Here is a 21629-nt window from a genome sequence, read left to right as displayed (position 1 = left end):
CGCCTCTCCCTGAGACCTCCCCTTTGCCCACAACCCCTCCCCTCCACACCCCTCTTTCAGAGGACAGAAAAGGTAAAACCCTTCAGCATATAGATGTTGCTTCCATGGTAATATTAGTCCCTAAGGCAGGCATGTCAAACCTGCGGCCCTCCAGATGTTTTGGCCTACAACTCCCATGATCCCTAGCTAGCAGGACCAGTGGTTGGGGAAGATGGGAATTGTAGTCCAAAACATCTGGAGGGCCGCAGGTTTGACATGCCTGCCCTAAGGTTTATTAGGAAAGGTCTCTCTGTAACTGTCTGAGGCATATTTTGAGGTTCTGAGAAATAAAAATATCCCATGTAGCTCTTTGTTTCCCTGTAGGCTCTGCTTACCTCCTGCCAGAAGAGGATGGCCCAGGAAAAAATGACGGTAATGTCTATTTCAAAAGATATGTTCAGTGTATATAAGAAAGTCCCCCAAACACTTCTAATTGCTAGCCTTCTCTTCTTTTCCATTTATATGACACAATCCTTGAAGACCTGGAGGGAGAGCAGGGGCCCATTCTCTGTGAGCAGCAGGACAGCTTTTATCCTGCTCCGTTTTACAGATGAGAGAAAGGGAGTCTCATTTAAGATTAAGAGGCCTTCCGGAAATTGAACAAGACAATCTGAGGGAGTGTCTAATTGAGGAATTTGTGTCATATTGGCACTTGGAAAAGAAATTGGTGGAATCCTCAATTGTGAGGGCCTATAGGTTTGGACCCAGAGGCAAGAAAGACTCCAAAATAATAAATGACTGTTTAGTGGTTTTCCAGACCAGGGAGCAAAGAGACAAAATATTGGGACTGCATTATAAGAAAAATTTCAGAGTCCAAGAGCATCAGGTTGTGTTGTTTAAAGAGATTCCCAAATTCTTCCTGGAATTAAGGAATAATTATACAGATCTTGCAAGTGCCCTCAGAAATAAAGGTATCTTCTTTCACTAGGAATTTCCTCAAGGCCTCTCTTTTAAATAGCAGCAAAGGAAAGTGTGAATCAGATCGGTTGAGGAGAAGAGGAGATTCCCGGAGAAGAACGCCAGAGAATTTGGATTGGACACAGGAGCAGGACCAGAGGAAGGAGCAGTGCAGTAGACCAGAATGGCATTGAGAATATTATCATGGAATGTTAATGGACTTAATTTACGGGCCAAAAGAAATAAAATACATCACATGTTGCTAAAGCAGAACCTAGATGTGATATGTTTACAAGAAACCCATGTAATGAGAACACACAGGAAGATTTTGCAAAACAAAAGGTTGGGTCAATAATTTATTTCTGCAGACGGTGAAAAAAAGAGGAGTAATTTATGTTAAAGAAAAATTTAATCCCAGAATGATGATTAAGGATGAGGAAGGAAGATACGGTGCAGTTGAAGTAACAGCGCCAAGGCGAAAAGCTTTTATTGCTTGGAATCTATGCACCAAATGATGGCAAGTCTGAGTTATTCAAGAAACTACATGCTGCACTAATGGACTATCTGGAATATAAAATAATTCTGATGGGAGATATGAATGGGGTAGTCTCCACCTTGATGGATAAAATGCAGAGACAAAAGTTGACCAATGAGGGGAGGCTACCAAAGTCATTATTTGAAATGGTGGACAATTTTGATTTGATTGACACTTGGAGATTGAACAATCCAGTGGAAAAAGACTTCACTTTCTTTTCAGATGCAAATCAATCGTAGGCTATATCGCCTGGGCTATATGTGGTCGACTAGAGACTTGGCCCCAAGAATAAATAAATATGAGATTTGCCCAAAGACTTGTTCTGATCACAATGCTGTTTTGATGGAATTAATACTGTCTCTCCAGAGTTCTTTTAGATGGAGGATGAATGATGCTTTACTGAGGAATGAGTAGATTATAAAGAAGGCCCAAAAGACCCTAAAGGACTATTTTGAGTTAAACTTGAACACAGATACAGAAGCAAGGGTCATCTGGGACACAAGTAAAGCAGTAATGAGAGGATTACTGATACAACAGAATGCAATTAGTAAAAAAGCCCAGAATGAGAAAAAGGACAATATTCTGTTACAATTAAAGGAGAAAAAAATGAGAAGTAACCCTAAAAACCATCAGATTCAAAAGGAAATAAAGGTATTACAATCTCAGTTCTCACAATTAATTAATCAATCAAGAAATTGAGTGGAAAATTAAAATGATGAAGCAAAGGACTTTTGAATCGACAAATAAATATGGTAAACTATTGGCTTGGCCACATCTGCCGCAAGGGTACTTATAGCAAAACATTGGAAGAGTGACAAAATTCCCACTAAATCTGAATGGTTACTAAAGCTGGTAGAATATGCTGAATTAGACAGCCCCTCAGAAAAGATCAAAGATAGGCGTATTAAACATTCCTAAGCCGAAAGGGGAAAAGTTCTTTTCCAGATTGTGGACCCGAGAGAAAGAAAGACTTTTCCAAACCTTCCCAGCCCCCGGTGTCGATACCCCTTGAGGTTCAGCAGCAACAAGGGGGAGGATGTTTTGACAGCTGTCAAAAGCTGTCAAATTGCTACAGGATTAAGAAAATTGATTTTACTGTTGTGAACTGTAAAAACTGATTGAAGAGGATTCAGAAGTAATTTAAGTGGAATTTAAATTTGAAATGTAATGAAGTTAAAGACAAAGGATAAGATCAGCCAAGATGGAGCCGACAACGTGGTAGAGAGGAATTTTCCAGCACTCTTTGGCCCTTATCTCTGGTCTGCCTGCGGTTAAGTGAACTATGAAAACAAAGTTTTCTCGAGCCTTCCAGGAGGCTGTGTTGAACTATCTACAAACATGGGAAGATATTTACAAGGAACGGCAATGTTTGAATCCAACAGAAATGGAGAATGAGGTGCAAGATCAAGATTTAGAGGACAATTTTGATGCTGAGACTGTGTGTGAGGAGCAACAATTTGAGGATAATTTGGAGACTGATGTGGACCAAAAAAAATATGTGTTGGATGATGAAAAACAAATATCTGAACAAGGAGATGAGGCCGACAAGGAGAAGCAAAGTGAAGAGAAGATTGATGGAAATGGAAATCCTGGAAAGACTGAAATGTGGAGTGGTGTTAGTGAAGGGAGGGATAGGCAGGAAGAGGGGGGGGTGCAAAGATCTGGAAGTGGATGTGGGAAAGGACTGGTGTGGGGTGAAAATATTAGTTTAAGGTTTTTTTTTTTTTGCTTGACGAATAACGGTGTCTGAATCTTGGCCTGCTAAAGGATATGCTGATCCAATGGGGGGAAGGGACATTGGGAGGGGGGGAGGGAGAGATTTTTAAAAGTTTAGGGTTAAGAGTTTTCTGGAGGGGCAGAAGAATGGCTGGGGAAACATGTTAAAGTTTGTTTTTAATGTTTTTAGTGATTAGAGAGGTGTTTGGGTAGAGAACTGCCTGTCTCCCTCTCTTTACTCTTGGCATCCAGTGGCAGGGGGTGTCTGGAGGGGAGAGGGAGGGGTGGAAGGAAACCCAGACACAAAAATGGAACCTTTTGACTGCTAAACCCCTCGGGTTACCCTAGTGGCAGGAGGGGACTCGGAGGGGGGCAGCATGAAGAAGGAGGAGGATTAAGTTAATATAATAAGAATAAGATTTTGAATTAGATTAGAAAACTCGCCAAAATTAATTAAAGAAGTTAGGAAATCCAGGAGGAAGAGAATCGTGGAAGCCGCAAACAAACTGTTAAGAAAATAAGATTTGGAATTTAGATGTTCTTGTTTTTTTCTTTTTTTTCTTTTTTCCTTTTTTCCTTTTTTCATGTTTTTTCTTTTTTTTCTATTTGTGGTTTTGTTGTTGAGTTACATTGAAGAATTAGCTGGGGGATAAGCCAAACCTCAGAGATCCTCCGCCTCTGTCCTCTCAGTGGCAGGGGGGGGAGGAGGGGGGAGGAGGGAGGGGGAGGTCAAACCCAGCTTAAAAATGGACCCCTTTGTTTCTCAATGCCCATGGGTATCACTGGTGGCAGAAGTGGTCTTGTGGGTGGAGGGAAAATGAAGGGACAGAGTTTATTGTATATGTTGTGTATGTTTTGTCTTTATAAAGAAAAAATCAATAAAAATTATTATAAAAAGAAAAAAGAAAAGATCAAAGATAAGTCAAAACAGGAGTTTACTTCAAACTGGGAATCTCTAAGGAGATATTTAAAGGATAACTGTTGCAATCTGAAATCGGTAGCAGCCTTTGAATAATATCTGCGAGTAATACTATATAGGTTAAAAGGGAGAAAACAGATTTATACATGTATGAAAATTATTTCATGAGAAATATATTGAGCAAAAGGTTTATCAGTGGAAAAATTGGGAAAGGACAGTAAGTCAAACTTATGTACTAAATATATTGTAGAAGGACTTATATTCTTTTGTTGGATTTTCGTTTTGACAAAACTGACTTATATAAAATAAGGAAAATATGTATTTGATGTACAGATGCAAATATGAACAATGAAGCATATATATTTTTAAAAAAACAACAACTTGTGGGTTATTTACAACACTGTGTTCATATTTAGTTTGATTGTCATTTGTGTTGGTGACTCACTTTCACCATTGCTGGTTGAGGCCATCTTTTGGCAGATCTGCCTTCATGCTGTCGTTTTCCAGCACTACCCTCCTTCTGTCGCTTGGTTCCTCGAATGTCGGAGGCTGCGAGCACAACCATGAACCACAGAACCTGAACATGGAGTTTGCCCTCACTCTCTACCAAAGCTGGGCAGAGCTCAACCTTGCCATTGGAACCAACCTTGCCATTTCCCCAGTGAGCGGGTCTCTTTCTTTGGGGCTCAAGGGAGAACATTGGTCCAGCTGCAGCATGCTCTGGGGTACAGCACACATGATAAGGCAACCCTCTGAGAAACAGCTTTTCAGTCATGAACTTCACCTTACAGCTTGGACTGTCCTGGGGGGGAAGCATATAATAAAGTAAGTCATACAGGGGGACTTATCTGTGAGTTAACCCCCTTTCATTCCATGCTCTTCAGTGGGCTTTACATATGCATGCTACACCCCAAAGAATTCTGGGCACTGTAGTTTACCTACCCCTCACAGAGAAGCAATTTCCAGCAACACTTAACAAACTGCAGTGCCCAGAATTCGTTAAGGAAAGAATGTGCCTTGGGGTTTGGACTAGATGACCCTTGAGGTCCCTTCCAACTCTACAATTCTATGATTCCGTGAATGCACGGAATGTATTGGTGTGCGCTGAAAGTTCGCCACCCTTTGGTTCTGTTGAAATCAGTCACAGCTAGCAAAGTCCCATTGATTTATGAAAGTGTGGCTAATTTGTCTAAGAGATTGATAACCCCAATAAATTACTTTGTTCTTAGATCAGAGCATACAATACTTCCTGCACACTGTTTTATAGAAAAGTGACCAACTCAAGCCAAAGCCGGAATGCAGTTTGTTCAGCATGCTGCACTCTGGGCAAACAACACAGCACACCATGCTAACTTCAGTGAGCCTAACAGGACTGCAGCTCAGATAAATGAATGGTTTCCCGCAAGCACTGGAGATAAAGTGACAATGCCCCCCCCCTTTAGCACCAGGACTTTGAGATGTCAACTAAAGAGACTGCAGGACACCTTTTTGGAACCAAGGTTGATAAGAAGCACATGGGGAGACATTGCAAGAAAAGGGAACAGCTGCTCTCACGGTAGGAACATGAGAAACTGCCTTGTACGAAGTCAGACCATTGGTCCATCTAGCTCAGTATTGTCTGCACTGGTCGGCAGCCCCTTTCCATGGTTCTAGGCAGGATTCTCTCCCACCTGGAGATGTAGGGGCTGAACCTGGGAGTTTCCGTATGCAAGCAGATACTGTATTACTGACCTTTCCTTTTTATTATTTGAAATATTTATATAACCAGGTTATTGGATTGCTTGCAACAAGGAAAAAACCACATGAAAACTTACATATACAGTCGTACCTTGGATGTCGAATGGCTTAGTTGCCAAACGTTTCAGCTCTTGAATGTCAAAAACCCGGAAATGAGTGTTCCAGTTCTCGAACGTTTTTCGAAGCCGAACTTCCGGCGCGGCTTCCACTTGAGGGCAGGAAGCTCCAATCAGAAGCACAGTGCTGATAACGCCAAGGTGGCAGGTTTGATCCCCATATGGGACAGCTGTATATTCCTGCATTGCACAGGGTTGGACTAGATGACCATGGGGTCCCTTCCAATTCTACGATTCATTGCTGCATCTTTACATGTTGTACCTACACTTATTGTGAGGTATTTCAATGGAAAGGACTGAAGAAAGGAAGGTTCTTTCAACCAACTTCAGATGATAGAGAGGTGCCATATAATACTAGTTTCCATAAGGGCATTTCTACCCAAAGTATCTACCAGGGAAATAAAGGATCTGGAAAGGTTAACCTTGCTCAGAGTTGCCAAGGCTGCATCACTTGGGCTGATAAAACTCTTTAGTAGGTATTTCGTATCCATCTCTTAATAAACAACACAACAGGATGTCCTTTCAACCAACTTCAGGTGACAGAGAGGAGCTAAGTTTCAACCATTTATTTAGACACTTTGGACTTTTTCATGAATTTAAAGAAGGAGTGTCAAATCTAAGGTCTGCTCGGCCAGGTGGAGGAGTCTGGCTCTCCGGAGCCCGCCGTGACCCGGGCGGCCCTGGTATCCCAGGAAAGCGGCTGTCTCGGAAGAAGGTGAGCCGGAGGGACTGGGCGCACTGGGATTCTTTGCATTGCAAGGGGTTGAGGGGCGAAACTCGGCCGCTCATTTTTTGCCCGCTGCCACCGACCCAGAGGCTTAAGAGAGGCGACGCGCACGAGGTCGGCCGGTAGCCCTTGGAGACTCGGCTGCCGCACGTGGGTCGTGTGAGGGGGCCCCGTGGGGCGGGAGCGGGGTCTTCTTCCTTCAGCCGCTGGCCGAGGGCGAGCTGAGGCGAGGCGAGGCTCTCCCTCCCTCCCTCCCGCCAGCCTTCCAGAGGCGGCCGTTGGCCAGAGCGCGCGCTGACCGCGTGACGGCCTGTCCAGGGGGCAGTGGTAGCCCGGTCGCTAGGCAACCGTGAAGCGGTCACTGCCGGGGTCGGGGAGTGGGGTGGAGAGCGGCCGTTGGACGGAGCGCGTGTTTGGAGGGCCCGTCGGCCTGGGCCCCTTTCCTGGGCGAGAGCACCATGGAGCCGGTTAAGACCACGGCGGTGTTTCAGACCGTGGACCCCTCGCTTAGGGCTTATTTCAAGAAGCACTCCATACCCGACATCTATGAGGTAAAGGGTCGTTGGGCCGCAGTGGCGGTGAGCACGGTGTGTGTGTGTGTGAATGGGGATTTCCGAAGGCGACTGGCTCCCTCCCTCCTCTGCTCTGAATTATTCACTCACCTCTGATCCCGTTATACTAGTGATACTGTGCTCCCTGCAGGGGCGTACCCAGGATCAAAACTAGGGGGGGGGCAAGGGGCGGGGCCAAGGCACGGGAGGGGAGGGGCCACAAAGTGGGAATGTGGGCGGGGCTACAGAGCCCAGGTGAAATCAAAATAAACAGTAAAAACTACAGCAAACTGATCACATATTTTAGGAAGGGGTCCCCAGAGTTGTTGACCTTAGGGAACTGACACCACACTTGCGTATTATACCCCAGAGGACAGGATCACACTTCAAAATGACCTTAACAGATTAGACAACTGGGCCAAAGCAAACAAGATGAATTTTAACAAGGAGAAATGTAAAGTACTACACTTGGGCAAAAAAAATGAAAGGCACAAATACAGGATGGGGGACACCTGGCTTGAGAGTAGTACATGTGAAAAGGATCTAGGAGTCCTGGTAGACCACAAACTTGACATGAGTCAACAGTGTGATGCAGCAGCTAATAAAGCCAATGCAATTCTGGGCTGTATCAACAGGAGTATAGCGTCTAGATCAAGGGAAGTAATAGTACCACTGTATTCTGCTCTGGTCAGACCTCACGTGGAGTACTGTGTCCAGTTTTGGGCACCACAGTTCAAGAAGGATACTGACAAGCTGGAACGTGTCCAGAAGAGGGCAACCAAAATGGTCAAAGGCTTGGAAACAATGCCTTATGAGGAACGGCTTAGGGAGCTGGGTATGTTTAGCCTGGAGAAGAGAAGGTTAAGGGGTGATATGATAGCCATGTTCAAATATATAAAAAGATATCATATAGAGAAGGGTGAAAGGTTGTTTTCTGTTGCTCCAGAGAAGCGGACACGGAGCAATGGATTAAAACTACAAGAAAGAAGATTCCACCTAAACATTAGGAAGAACTTCCTGACAGTAAGAGCTGTTCGGCAGTGGAATTTGCTGCCAAGGAGTGTGGTGGAGTCTCCTTCTTTGGATGTTTTTAAGCGGAGGCTTGACAGCCATATGTCAAGAATGCTTTGATGGTGTTTCCTGCTTGGCAGGGGGTTGGACTGGATGGCCCTTGTGGTCTCTTCCAACTCTATGATTCTACATCAACTAAGAATGTGTTATCCCTTTGGTTGATATTTTCCTTCGATGGTCTTGAGTATTTCTTAAGTTGTCCTATTATTTTATTTTTGCCTTTTTTACTGTAATTCAAATCTCAAATGTTTAAGATGAGTAGAAAACATTTAAATACATTAAAAAAAAACCTTTTCAGTATCCAGAATATACTCTCTTTACGTGCTTGCTCAAAAGTTAAGTTCCAACTTATGTTTGAATGAGATGGAAATAAATTGTTGGTTCTGGGTCACTATCACTTTTTGAAGGTACACATTAAAAGTGGATTATACATAAAATGTCTTTAAAAAGCCTAAGGGAATGTGTGCACACGCACATGCATATATATAACATATATATGCCACCACTCAATTCACCCTACCACTTGAGCAAGAAAAACTTAAAGAACTGTAGGTTAATTTTGAATAGGGAGCTACTACTAGCTAACTCAATCACTATAGAGCAAGTTTTCAGCCTGTTTTGCACTTCCTCACCCCAACTACCACCAAAGCATGTAGTATTACAGTGTAGTCAGGCCCATAGGATGAGCCCTGAGTTGTTAAATATATATAATCAACCCCCAGTTTCCAAATTAAATTTTACTAAGATTACAGCTGGAAATATAAATTATGAAGGAGAAAACAGATTGGTAGCATAAAAAAGAAACAGAACACATTACTATCTATGGTAATATTCCAATTCTACAGCAATTTACCTACAGCAATTTACAGCCCACTGAATTTGGCAGACTTACTTCTGAGTAGACATGTAGAGGATTGCCTAACATAGGCTACTTAAAGCATAATCTTAAAAAGGATTCTCAAACTTTTTTTGTAGAAAGGAATGATCACACATGATGTTCAACAGATGATATTATTTCCTAAGAAATACTGGTAATCCCCATGTTTAACTTGTGGAATCAGGGGAGAGGATTGATGGGAAGAAGGATTTTCAAATTAGGGGGGGGGAGGCGGACGTGAACCTGAAGCGACGGCGGCGAAGGGGAGAAAACCAGCGGCCGCCTAGAGGAGAAGAGGGAAGTCTGGGGGTGGGGGGGGGAGAGAAGGGAACCAGGCTTGGATTGGGGCCTCCGCGGAGGACTGGAGTGAAGCCCCGGCCTCCGCGAAGCTATCCGAGGCTCCGTTGCTGCAGCGGTCTGGCAGGCGCCGAACGACTCCCGATGTTCGGGAGACCTTTGAGCACAGCCGCTCTGTGCGCATGCGTCCTGCACGGCGGCCGCCGGAGTCCACAGCCGCGCTGTGCGCATGCGCCCCGCTTTGCGCGTGCGCAAAGGTCTCCCGAACGTCGGGAGCGTCAGCCCTTGCCCCCTCCCACACAGCGCGGCTGTGGTGGACTCCGGCGGGCGCCTCAGGCGCCGCACGGCTCGGGCGCAAGAGACTGCTGCGGGCGCCGAACTCGCGCTCCGCTGGGCTGTCCTCCGCCTCTGCCCACCAGCCCCGCCGGCAGCGCCACTCTTGCCCGCAGCTGCCCGACCGGCCCTGCCTCTAGAGTAGGGCAGTGGCCCCCCCCTGCCCCGCGGTGGGTACGCCCTTGGCTCCCTGTCTCATGCCATCTGTCTAATTGACCTAAGTTTCAGTGCACACGTCGTCCAAGTTACCCACGGGTAACTTAAGAAGAACAAAGCTGGAACGAGAGAAGACGAACGAACCCATATCATAAAAATGCTTTAGTTGCAGAAAACTGGCAGGATATAGAAGAGAATTTAGTTTTAGGGCAAGCACTGCAGTTTAGGAGATCTTCATTTGTCATTTCACTAGGGTGTTGGAGGTGGCATCATTTAAACTGTAATCACAGAGTAGAAAAGTTAACTCCATCTATACTAGATCCTCTTTAGGTTGCAAAATCTGTCTGTCTGTTTATCACTGTGTGTGTGTGTGTGTGTGTGTGTGTGTATCTATATATATGTGTGCGCGCACACAACCCTCTCACAAAGCTTCAGGTTGCATCATAAAGATACATCTAAACGCAATATAAAACCATCATTAAAATATTACTATCAAAAGCTTTTGAGATAAGGGCTAGAACCCCTAGTATTTGTACATGTGATACAAGTAGGGATTTTTGTTATCACACCATGGACACGGTAGTGCTGGCAAATAAACTGGCATATATAGGCAGAATCTGGGAAGACTAAAATAATTAATTTAATACAAATGAAATTTGAAATTCAAGTAATATGGCTTGGGGCCAAAACAAGAAGATATTAATGTTAAATTCTGCTTTTAAATTGGAAATACCATGTATTTTTAATCCATCAGAAAAAACAGCTTTCTGTTTAGTTACTCTCTTGAAAAGCCTCTTCAGTGTTAAAATCGGAATACCAAATGTGTGAGCAGCCATATATTCTTCTGAAAATATAAGAATAGAAACCCAAGTGGGGCAATCTTATTCGCTGTGGGTTAAAGCACAGAGCCTAGGGCTTGCCGATCAGAAGGTCGGCGGTTCAAATCCCTGCGACGGGGTGAGCTCCTGTCGGTCCCAGCTTCTGCCAGCCTAGCAGTTCGAAAGCATGTCAAAGTGCAAGTAGATAAAGAGGTACCGCTACAGCAGGAAGGTAAACGGCGTTTCTGTGTGCTGCTCTTGTTCGCCAGAAGCGGCTTTGGCATGCTGGCCACATGACCTGGAAGCTGTACGCCAGCTCCCTCAGCCAATAACACGAGGTGAGCGCTGCAACCCCAGAGTTAGTCACGACTGGACCTAATGGTCAGGGGTCCCTTTACCTTTACCTTTAACATCTATTTGGGATTGGGTTCACATTAGGAGGGGTAGCTAGGGAGAGAATAGGGAATGCAGTTTGATATATAGGCAGTAGGTGGCAGTTACAGACTTAGAGTACTACTTTGTTGTCAAACCTGAGCTTAAAGATGATGGGATAGGGAACTGGAAAGTATCACTAAAGAATTATGTGCTCTGATTGAATAAGAGATGCTCTCTTTCAAAGGTTGATAGGTGTATCAGTTATTTTGTCACCAAACCAGAATGGAAGTTTAGAGCCAAGTTGTAAGCTTGCTGTGTGTCTCTTCAATGCTTGACTAAGATGTGGAGTGCATAACGCAGACACAATGCTCTCAACTCACCTTTCAGTTTTTGACCACATGATTTTGGCCACAGTTAGTTGAGCACTTGACTGAGTTTTAATTATGAGAGTTTTAGTTACGAGCTTGATGTTGTGCCTGTGGCAATGGGTAAAGATCAGGGATGGGGACAGGGCCGTCTTAAGCATACCCTGCGCCGTGGTGCAAAGATCCCTCTGGCACCCCCCCCGTTCTCTCTGCCCCCTGCGCTGGGCAGCTTGAGGCTGGCTTGCCGCGCGGGCTTCCTCAACACTCCCGCTACTGCCGCAGGGCAGGCAGGCGGGAGAAGGGTGCCGCGTAGCTTTGTGTGCCACCACCGCTGCCTCTTTTCCCATTAGGTTTAGTGCAGGGCGCCATTAAACCTAATGGTTAAGATGGGCCTGGATGGGGTCTTTTTCCAACATTCCCTTACAGGCAACTTTCCAGCCAGTAGTAGGTGAGGCCATGTGATCTGGCCAGAGACAAAAGCAGGTAGCTCAGTGGATGTGACTCTTACCTTTGGACAGAAGGCATTCCAGCCACACATCACAAGTTTCTACCCACACAACTCTTCATCGTTGATCCAGACAAGCAAGAGGCATTATCATATTTCAAGGACACATTCCAAACAGGCAAAAGCATTTGAGGCTGATGCAGAACAGAGCTGGTGGGAGATGTGACTGGGGAAGAAACCAAAAGCTGGATAGCGGGACCTGGAGTGCTTCATTTGGCCTCTCTAAGAAGTGAGCTTCTTAGCATTTAAAATCTCATCACTACTGTAGCTACTCTCCTTTTACAAGCTTGTGATTTTGCACTGGATTCCTCATACTGGCTCTAAATTTAAAAATAAATAGCTTAACATTTCATGAAATGAAAAATATACCTTGCTTTGGTAACTGAAATGTTCAGTTTGTGAGAAAGGGTATATGCTAAATGTTGGTTTTTTAAAATGTGTTTTTTGTAACTGGTTAAAAATAAAAATAAAAGAAGAATTCCCAGAATGCTTAGATTCAGGTTTTGGGACAAATACTCTTGGTGAAAGAGCCTCAGTAGAGATTTATAATCACAAAACATGCAGCAAAATAAAGCATGGAAATATGGGCTGCTAGACCTTTTAACCCAGCCAGATATAAAGCAAGGTATTATTATTATTATTATTATTATTATTATTATTATTATTATTATTATTTCCCCTTCTAATTTCCTTTTCCTTAGCTGTCAAAGAGACCATAGGTTTGGTAAATTAAAAATTGGTTTACTTACAAACTCTTCAAAGGTCAAATTTACGTGCTTTCCCAAAGAGCAGCAAGGAAACACACAGTACGATTTAGTTTCAAAATTGGTAAATGTTTCCAAATTATATGATAGAAACACAAATATGGCTTGCTTAAGCCATGTGGTCTGGGCTTGAAGTGATCAGCCCAGATGCCCTTTCTGGATGGATTCACATGGTGGAAGAGAGTGAACAAAGGATTTGCTAACCTTTTCTGCCAAGATGTAAGGGTGGGACCAAGCTAAGCCTGGGAGGACTGTTTGTGTGGCAATATGCCCTCCTTCCCCAGAATAAAGACTCATGACACCGGGATTAAGATTTAATTGGGTGGTTAAGGCCACAACTTTATTAATTATGCATGTAGAGCGGAATTGGCTTAGGCGTTGGAACCTAACAGACTATATCCGACTCCAACCCGTGTGTTGAAGTCTGTGAGAAGTTAACCACCAGAAAGGAGCCCCGCGACGTAGATCTACTAGAGCTCCTCCTGTGGCCACCGAAGGGGCGTGCCCAGGCAACTCCAGGCTCAGGACCAAGCCTCGCCCCCGGAATCCTTTAACGGAATTACTTCTCCAAATTAGGGCAGCTGATGACGTAACCTGCCCCTCCTCCATCTAATTGTTATGCAAATTTCCAACGCCTAACCGCCTAACCTAAATTGTGATGACATGCTACGAGGTAGGCGAAAAACCCATCATGGCTAGCCTAGTATGGGAAAAATCCTACCCAGCCCCCTGGCCAACCAGGGCGACCAACTGACGTCCACAGCAGCGTCCCCTTATCTCTTTTTAAGGGGTGGACGGGCGGGTGAATTGTTCGCTCCGGCAAACAGGGGAAGAAAGAGGGAGCTTTTCCCGCCTGCGGAGCCCTTTAAAAGATGAGGCCCCGCCCCGACCGACCTCATTGGCTGGTCGGGGGGTGACGCAGGCGGGAACCTACGATCACGTAGGGGCTGAGCTTACAGCCCCTACGCGATGGTACAGTCGGGCAGCCCACAACCCCACCTCCGACGCAGGCGCGGAAGTGGCTTTACTCCATGGGCTCAACCATTAACTAGAGCTAAGCATGCTGGTTATTTGAGGCTGATATTGATCCCACAAAAAGGACATGTCCAGTAAAAATAAAGTTATGATTAAAGAACACAATTTACAGACTAGCTTTTATAAATCAATAAAGCAGGCATCTGAGGAGCATGGAGCTGCGTGTTAGTTGAAATCATAGTGTAACTGATTTAGTTTGTATGATAGCTTTGATGAGAGGAGCTGGATGAGGGAACTATTCTGAAGAAAGCAAATGTAAAATAAATATGTTTTCATTTATTTACCAAAATGAAATGCCTTGGAAAAATACTGTCTATTCCATTTAAATAGGGACAAAATATTTTTATTTTGATTTGATTTGATTTGTACCCACCAGTCTGACTGGGTTGCCCCAGCCACTCATAATGCTTTCAGAAGAATGTATAAAGGTAATAATATTTAAAAGTTTGTCTTATACTTTTATACAAGTATATTTGTTCTATTTATTACAATTCCAAATGTGGATTTTTCATTGCAGGCCTTGTTGTGTGGTCTACTAGCTATGCGTCCGGATGATCCACTTGGGTTTTTAGAAGAAAAGCTCAAAGAAGTAATGGAAAAAGGTCTATATAGTATTTTATGGTATGTATGATATTTTGTCTGTGTAGACTATAGTTTGGCAAGCTGTGTAGAATACTGAAATGTGGGGAAATGTTATGTAGGGTTCAATCCTAAAGTGAGTAGGAATACAGAAAAGTTCTACAGCTTTATCCTACTCCCCTGCAGAGATGAAGTGAAGGCAGAGGAATGCTTTCTGTTTTCTGTTTTGTGTTAATGTTTTTCTTACATTTTTCACTCTAATTGAAAACAAATCTGTGAGTTTGGGGTCGGAGAAACCCAGGACAGTAGTTCTGGTTACCGGCAACTTCAGCATCCATGGTGAGACCACCTCTGGTTCTACTTCAAATCTCATTACTTCCATGGCAACCATAGGACAGTCTCAAGTTGCCAGTGCTCCCACAAGACAGAACATATGTCATTGTTCTGTATGGTGAGATGGTTGTCTGAATGTAGGGGGCATCTCTGTGACCCTCATTGTCATGATCAGATCACTTCTAGGTGAGGTTTAGAATTTTGACATCTACTTCCCCCTGCAGTACTAGTACCGTGAAGTGCTTTTGACCTGCTGGTTTAAGCATAATTTCCATGTGGGTGGGACCCTGTGGCCAGGGAAGGCCCTCCAGGGACATGTTTTATTTTTGAATTTTCTGCTTAGAAATGCAAATTAAGTAGTATATAGATGTCTTAAAATAATAACTAAAATAAATGCACACTTTGAGTCACTACATTGGCAGCCCATGTGTTAAAGTTTGAGATAAGATGAAAGAAACCAGATAGGGAAAATAACAATGATGAACTGTAGTTCAATTTCTGAATTGTTTCAGTTTTTAATTGGTTTTGTGCCTGCCTTTTATATGTGTACTTACTCAAGCAACAAGTGTGATAATATAAAAGCTATTTCTGCAATTTATTCTTGGAGAGTGCTTGAATGTGCTTCAGAATTGTTCAGAAATTAGCAATATTTGGAATGGTTCTGTCCAATTTGCTTCCTCCCCCCCCCCCCCCCAGCAAGGATATGCCTGAAAGGCTTTACATTTTATCTATATGAAAAACTTTATTCAACATATTCATAATTTTCATAGAAGAATTAGAATTGTCAAAATAATGAACCATTTAAAATATATCAGCAGTAAAGTTGGATTTTTGTAACATTTATTGTTTTTATTTCATTCAATAAATATTTAACAGTGGCTGCATTCATGTGTAATGATATGCCAGACTTTCTGGCTTATTGCAGTTTATTAGGAATAAGCAGTATGCTGGTGAATGCTGCCTAATCTTTGTTCCTCTAGCAAGAGTCCAAGCAAAAAAACCAGGAAGCATCATTATTTGTTGCTCCACAGGGGTCAGCAACCTTTTTCAGCCGTGGGCCAGTCCACCCATAGCTGCCAAGTATCCCGTTTCCGCCGGGAAAACCCCTTTTTTCTTACCGTTTCCCGGCGGTCTCCCGTTTAGTGAAAAATCCCGGTATTGTCCCTTAAATCGGCTTCTGCCCGGCGGCCATTTTTCTGGTGCCGCTTTGCCCTTCTATGGGCACCAGAAAATGGTGGCGCCGGCGCCGAAAGTCGCTTCCGCGCATGACCGGAAGTTGCGTGACGCGACTTCCGGTGGCAATTTGCCCTTCTATGGGCACCAGAAAATGGCGGCGGCGGCGCCGGAAGTCGCTTTTACGTGTTTCCAGCCATGCGCGGAAGCGACTTCCGGCGCTGGCACCGCCAATTTCTGGTGCCCATAGAAGGGCGAAGCGCCACCGGAAGTTGCGTCATGCAACTTCCGGTCATGCGCGCGCTGCCGATCCCGGATCTTTACGTCCCGAACTTGGCAGGTATGAGTCCACCGTCCCTCAGACCATGTGGTGGGCCAGACTATATTTTGGGTGGGGAAATGAGTGAATTCCTATGCCCCACAAATAACCCAGAGGAGCATTTTAAATAAAAGCACACATTCTACTCATGTAAAAACACCAGGCAGGCCCCACAAATAACTCAGAGATGCATTTTAAATAAAAGGACACATTCTATTCATGTAAAAACATGCTGATTCCCGGACCGTCTGCGGGCCAAATCGAGAAAGTGATTGGGCCGCATCCGGCCCACAGGCCTTAGGTTGCCTACCTCTGGGTTAGGATGTAACAGAGGACCAAAGCTTTTAGATTTGTCTATCCCACTCATATTCCTGATAAACAACAAAAGTGTGGCCTGTAATTACATACAAATGTGACCAATGTCTCTGAACACAACATTAAGTGTTAGTTACCTCAAAAATTGTTTGGGGCACTTCCAAACACACACTTTTAGGTTAGGATTCAGTCACATACTAGCAGACTCAGGTTGCACAAAATTGACTGGGTGCAGTTGCACAACAAATCTGCTTCCCCTCACCCCCCCCCCATTCAAACTGTTTATATGGAAAATTGCATGGGGAAATGCACTGGAAAGTGTGGGATAACATCATCTAACTGCAAATAAATCAAAATGAATGCTCAATAAACTATAAATCACCTTTAAAACTATGGTTCACTAATATAATTTAATAGTGGTGCTATTAGTGTTAACAGAAAATGGAAACTGTTATGTAATCATGTGATGCATATAAAAAGTAATATTATTATACATTCTCCCCCCCCAGGGACACGTGTATTGATCCAGACCTAAGTCTAAAACTAAAAGCGATTTCAGATACATATTTACACACCCTTTTGGGACTGGATGATGATCAACTGGTAAGTATTACTGAACCTTTTTGGCTAACTTTGAGTGGAGTAAGAACAGTTGCTATCCTCAAATCTGTTTTACAAAGAATTATACTTTTTTTTAAATTCATACTCTGCTTTGTCTGAAAGTATTGAGGGGAAAAAGATCCCTACTCCCAAAGACCTCATAATACAAAGCAGCAGTCCTTAACACAACTAACTCTGTGCCCATTAAACTCAGAGGGACATCTGGATAAACATGATTAAGATTGTGCTGCCAGAAAATATGTCAGGAAATAATTTAATAAAATTTCAAGTTAAATCTTACAGTTGGTCCTCCAGATTGTTGACATCCTTTTCATTTTAGTTTCTGAAAATGGATTGTTCAGTTGGAACAGTAAAGCTTAAGCTAAAGGACCCCTGGACGGTTAAGTCCAGTCAAACTTGACTAGGGGGCACAGCGCTCATCTTACTTCAGGCTGGGGGAGCCAGCGTTTGTCTGCAGACAGCTTTCTGGGTCATGTAGCCAGTATGGGTCCCCCGATGGGCAAAAATGTGCCGCCAATAATTTGGGCTTTCCAGTCCTCTTTTGGTACCTCATATGGACCTTTTGAGCACATCAGTATTGTGGAGGCCAATTTAACCCTTTCATAATCTCAACTAGAAGTACCGTAAGTGATTGGAGGGGAAAGCGTGTTCAAAAGAGAATAGAGGCAGATGGCTTTTATTTTTTGTTTTTGTAAAATAATCATGGGCAGACTCAGACTTTTGGGTTCAACTTAGTATGGTATAACTCTGAGATCCATCAAGCAGAGCAAAATAGTGGCAGGAAAGAGGGCAGTACACTTTGAACTAATAGGCAGGATGTTTCTGAGCAAGCCCATTCTTAGCTTAGTCCAGGATTTTATTTTCTATACTGAAGCTAACTTCAAAGTCCTGTCACACAAAAATCTATTTCTGTTCCACCACCACCCCGAAGCTTTTTTCATCTCAACCACCTAATTTAGAGTACGGAAGCCTTTTTTGTGTCTATAGTTAAACAATTTGGAGTCTGAATCCTTGCTGATCCACTGCAAGTTACTCAAGAGATCTACCAGTAGATCCTGATCTACCCTCTGCCCACCCTGGTATAAAAGGACAAGAGGTAACTGCAGCAGTGGTTATTACTGTTGCAGAACTACAAATGCATAGGCTTCCTTAAACAATGAACTGCTTTAACAATTGCTCAATTTCTTTTTACTTCACAATCTAAACTATTTCAGTTGCATTGGTTGCATTATTGTTTGATTTCATGCAATCAGAATATTGTAACAGCTGACAATGGAAGTGAAGTTAGTTATAATTATCTGTAGATGGGCGGAATCTGGTGTTCAATCTCTTAACATAACTGTCAACAAAGGTACAATTACATTTTACAATTAATTACATGACCATACCAACATAGAAAGTTTTATTTATGTACATATTCTCCATTTTGATGCAATTTTATTTATGCAATTACATTTTAGATGACTGAGGATTTATGTGATAGAGCATGGGACTTTTATAGCATTAACTTAAAGAGAATGTGCTTTGAGTAAGTATTTGGTTACCTTTAGCATATAAAAACATTCCCTGTACTTCATTTCCAATTCAACATGATCACATACTAAATAGACTATTTAGTGCAAAGTCACATATTGGGTAGTCATGGCATTTTAAGAAAAATGTTAGAAAAAATATATTGTTCCTTGGATTTGCTCCTTACATTTTGTTTGAATTAATATATATATTGATGAATATATTCCCCATATACTTCCTATGAAATTACATTTCCCCATTTTCTTTCATTCAGGTAAAAACTTCATTAATATATTGTTTATTGTGGCTTAATAATTGCAGTGCCTGGATAGAGTATTGTTCTATGAGGAAAATTTCTAGGGAAATTTTTCTGAGAAAGATGGCTATTGCAAAACACTTCTATGAACAAAAACTATTAAAATTAAAGTTACAGCAGTGGAGCAATTGGGTGAAGCTTCGCGATGAACAAAACAAAAGTAAGTCTAGCGCTAACAGGTGGTCAATTTGGTTACAACTATTTACTATCTCGTATATCACAACAGGTGCTGCTTGGGCCTCTTAGACAGTACCATTACCGGTAAATGTATTTTCAAAATGTGAGATTCATTTTGACATTGGAATTTTACTCCCTATAATTGGTTTTATTTGACTGCTACCAAGTCCCAAAAGCATACCGTATTTCATTTTTATTCATTACAGCTTACCCAGGGTCATTCAAAAAATTATTAGTATAATTCCCCCCCCCTTAAATGGTTCTTATATCGACTTCACTAGGCTGAAAAACTTTCTGTTATTTGACCTTAAAGATCTAGCTGCTTTTATTAGTAACTGTTTACTTATCCTACATTGTACATCAGACAAAGATTAAAGATGAGATTTCTATCAAATGACACCAGTTTTTTTTATTTTATATTGTATATATGTATGTGTATGTATATATATATATTTGTGTGTGTGTGTGTGTGTGTGTGTGTGTGTGTGTTTGTATTCCACACATACACACAAACTGTCAGCATATGCAACAGAATGATATGATAAATATGATAAAACATTGGTGGAGTGAGAATACCACTGATATACGGTAAACCCTTCTTTCATATCTACGAGTAGGCAAATTACAGTACTGTACTGTAAATCTGAATCCATTTTGTTAAAAAAGAAGCAGGAAATAATACCTAATAATTATCATCCGTTTTTCATAAATTTCCTTTGAGGCCTGGTTCAGATTATCAAATTAGCCATCTTTATTATGGTTAGTTAAAACAGGCCAGGATAAAACTGTGATTTGCTCAGGGTCCCTAATGGAATGCCTGTGGGCAACATGGTACCCTTGGACTCCTCTTCGTACCTGCCAAGGCCCCTACTACTATTATTATTTTTTAAATTGTGTTTATTTGACTGTTTATTTGTTGGGGGTTGTCTGCTTTGGGGGGAGACGTGGCCTGCTTATTTCTGGTTTCGTTTATTTGTTTCTGCGTATATGTCTTTTACCTGGTTATTTGCGAGTAGATGGGTTCTGAATATCACCAGTATTTTCGTCCATGAAATGGATATTTTAGAATTCCCACAACAGCCCCCAAACTCAAAAGGTTTGGAGACTGCTGGTTCAGATAGTTGGCTTTGAGAGCCAACCAACTTCTTTGCTTCAGTCAAAAGGTAATGGAAATTATTGCTTGTTAATAAAGATCCTGCTTTTCCATTTATGTTGTTTATCCAGCAGCGGCAAACAAGATTGGGAAAGTCTTTGAGTGCAGTTTACAGATGATTGTCTTAAAGGCTTGGCGAAAACAGACTGGCTTTACTAAAAAGGCTAAAAAATACAGTGAGGTATGTTTTCTGTGATGTTTTGATTACCTCTGTGCTCTTCCAATACATCTTTTAGAAATTCATTTTAAATTCATGTAATTTACTACATTTGCCAGCTGCTCTGATATGAGTGGGTATGCACAGTGGAAAATATGTAATTAAAAATGCAAGTGAGCAAATACTGATTCATTTCCATAGAAGCTATCTGTCTCATGACTGTCCAGTAGTCCATATATTAGGAGATTTACAGGTTCAGCACAGATGGGGCAGTTTACACAGGAAAAATTTGGCCACCATGATATCTCATTCTGAAACCACTTTGTTTTGCTATAAGACCATGCAGCAGGGTTTACTACGCTTCGGTTCTGTGCTAGACTGGTGTTGTGTATTGAGTCAAAGGATTTTCTATCTGTATTATTATTGTCTGTATTTGCATTAGGATAAAATAACTGCCTTTTGGTTCCAGAGGGTACAGCTACTATTGGTTCATTTAAGCTGCTGTATTTGGATCCTCTGTCTTATTGGTTTCCTCCAAAAGGCAGCACTGTGATTGCCTGATATTGTTCCCTCCAAAATGTATCCCTTTCTAGCTAGTTCCCTGTCCCTATAAATGTAGCCTTCCTGCCCTCACAGTCAGTCTTGTTCACTTTAATAAAGAGCTGTTACTAGAGAACTGCCTCCAGCATATTATGTCAAGAGAGCTGAAATCACAAACCCCACGTCACAACAACTGGTGACGAAGGTGGGATCCGGAATGCTGAGGAGCGGTTAAACACAGCCCTGCCTCAGAGTCCGGATTGCAGCGTAGAACAAGACTCACTGGCCAGCTGACGACCCTGCCCGCTAGGACAATGGAGAGTCCAAGGGTATTGGAGCCCTTCCAGCCATCAGAGCCCCACACGTGGGAAGACTACGTCGAACGCTTCGAGTTCTTTGCAGTGGCTCAAGGGATCACCGATGCCAGCAAAAGAAGGGCCACATTCCTGAGCTACTGTGGGCCCGAGACCTTCAAGCTGGCCAAGGCATCACTTGCTCCAGCGAAGCTGAGTGAGACATCTCTCAAAGATATTCTTGCCTGCCTAACAAGCCACTTGGCGCCTACTGAGACCAAGATGGCCCGGAGGATGGAGTTCCATAA

The 21629-nt window shown here is 42.8% G+C and overlaps 1 protein-coding gene across 2 annotated transcripts in view; it reads left to right on the top strand.

The window, feature by feature from the left end:
* The first annotated feature begins 7046 nt into the window (after positions 1-7046).
* The window catches only part of FBXL13 (F-box and leucine rich repeat protein 13), a 63298-nt gene continuing 48715 nt past the window's right edge, over positions 7047-21629 (top strand). Inside the window, exons 1-6 of one of the 2 annotated variants that reach the window (XM_035126785.2) lie at positions 7047-7237; positions 14351-14454; positions 17062-17155; positions 18634-18701; positions 19007-19161; positions 20403-20512. In XM_035126785.2, coding sequence (XP_034982676.1) covers positions 7145-7237; positions 14351-14454; positions 17062-17155; positions 18634-18701; positions 19007-19161; positions 20403-20512 — 624 coding nt within the window. In that variant the 5' untranslated portion in view covers positions 7047-7144. Of the gene's footprint in view, positions 7238-14350; positions 14455-17061; positions 17156-18633; positions 18702-19006; positions 19162-20402; positions 20513-21629 lie in introns of those variants that run through there. The other variant, XM_060279523.1, reaches the window with a different exon arrangement.

The sequence above is a fragment of the Zootoca vivipara genome, chromosome 10 (genome assembly GCF_963506605.1).
Source record: "Zootoca vivipara chromosome 10, rZooViv1.1, whole genome shotgun sequence".
NCBI classification, from domain to species: Eukaryota; Metazoa; Chordata; class Lepidosauria; order Squamata; family Lacertidae; genus Zootoca; species Zootoca vivipara.
The sequence above is the reverse complement of the archived record's forward strand: the minus strand, read 5'-3'. Positions and strand labels throughout refer to the sequence as shown.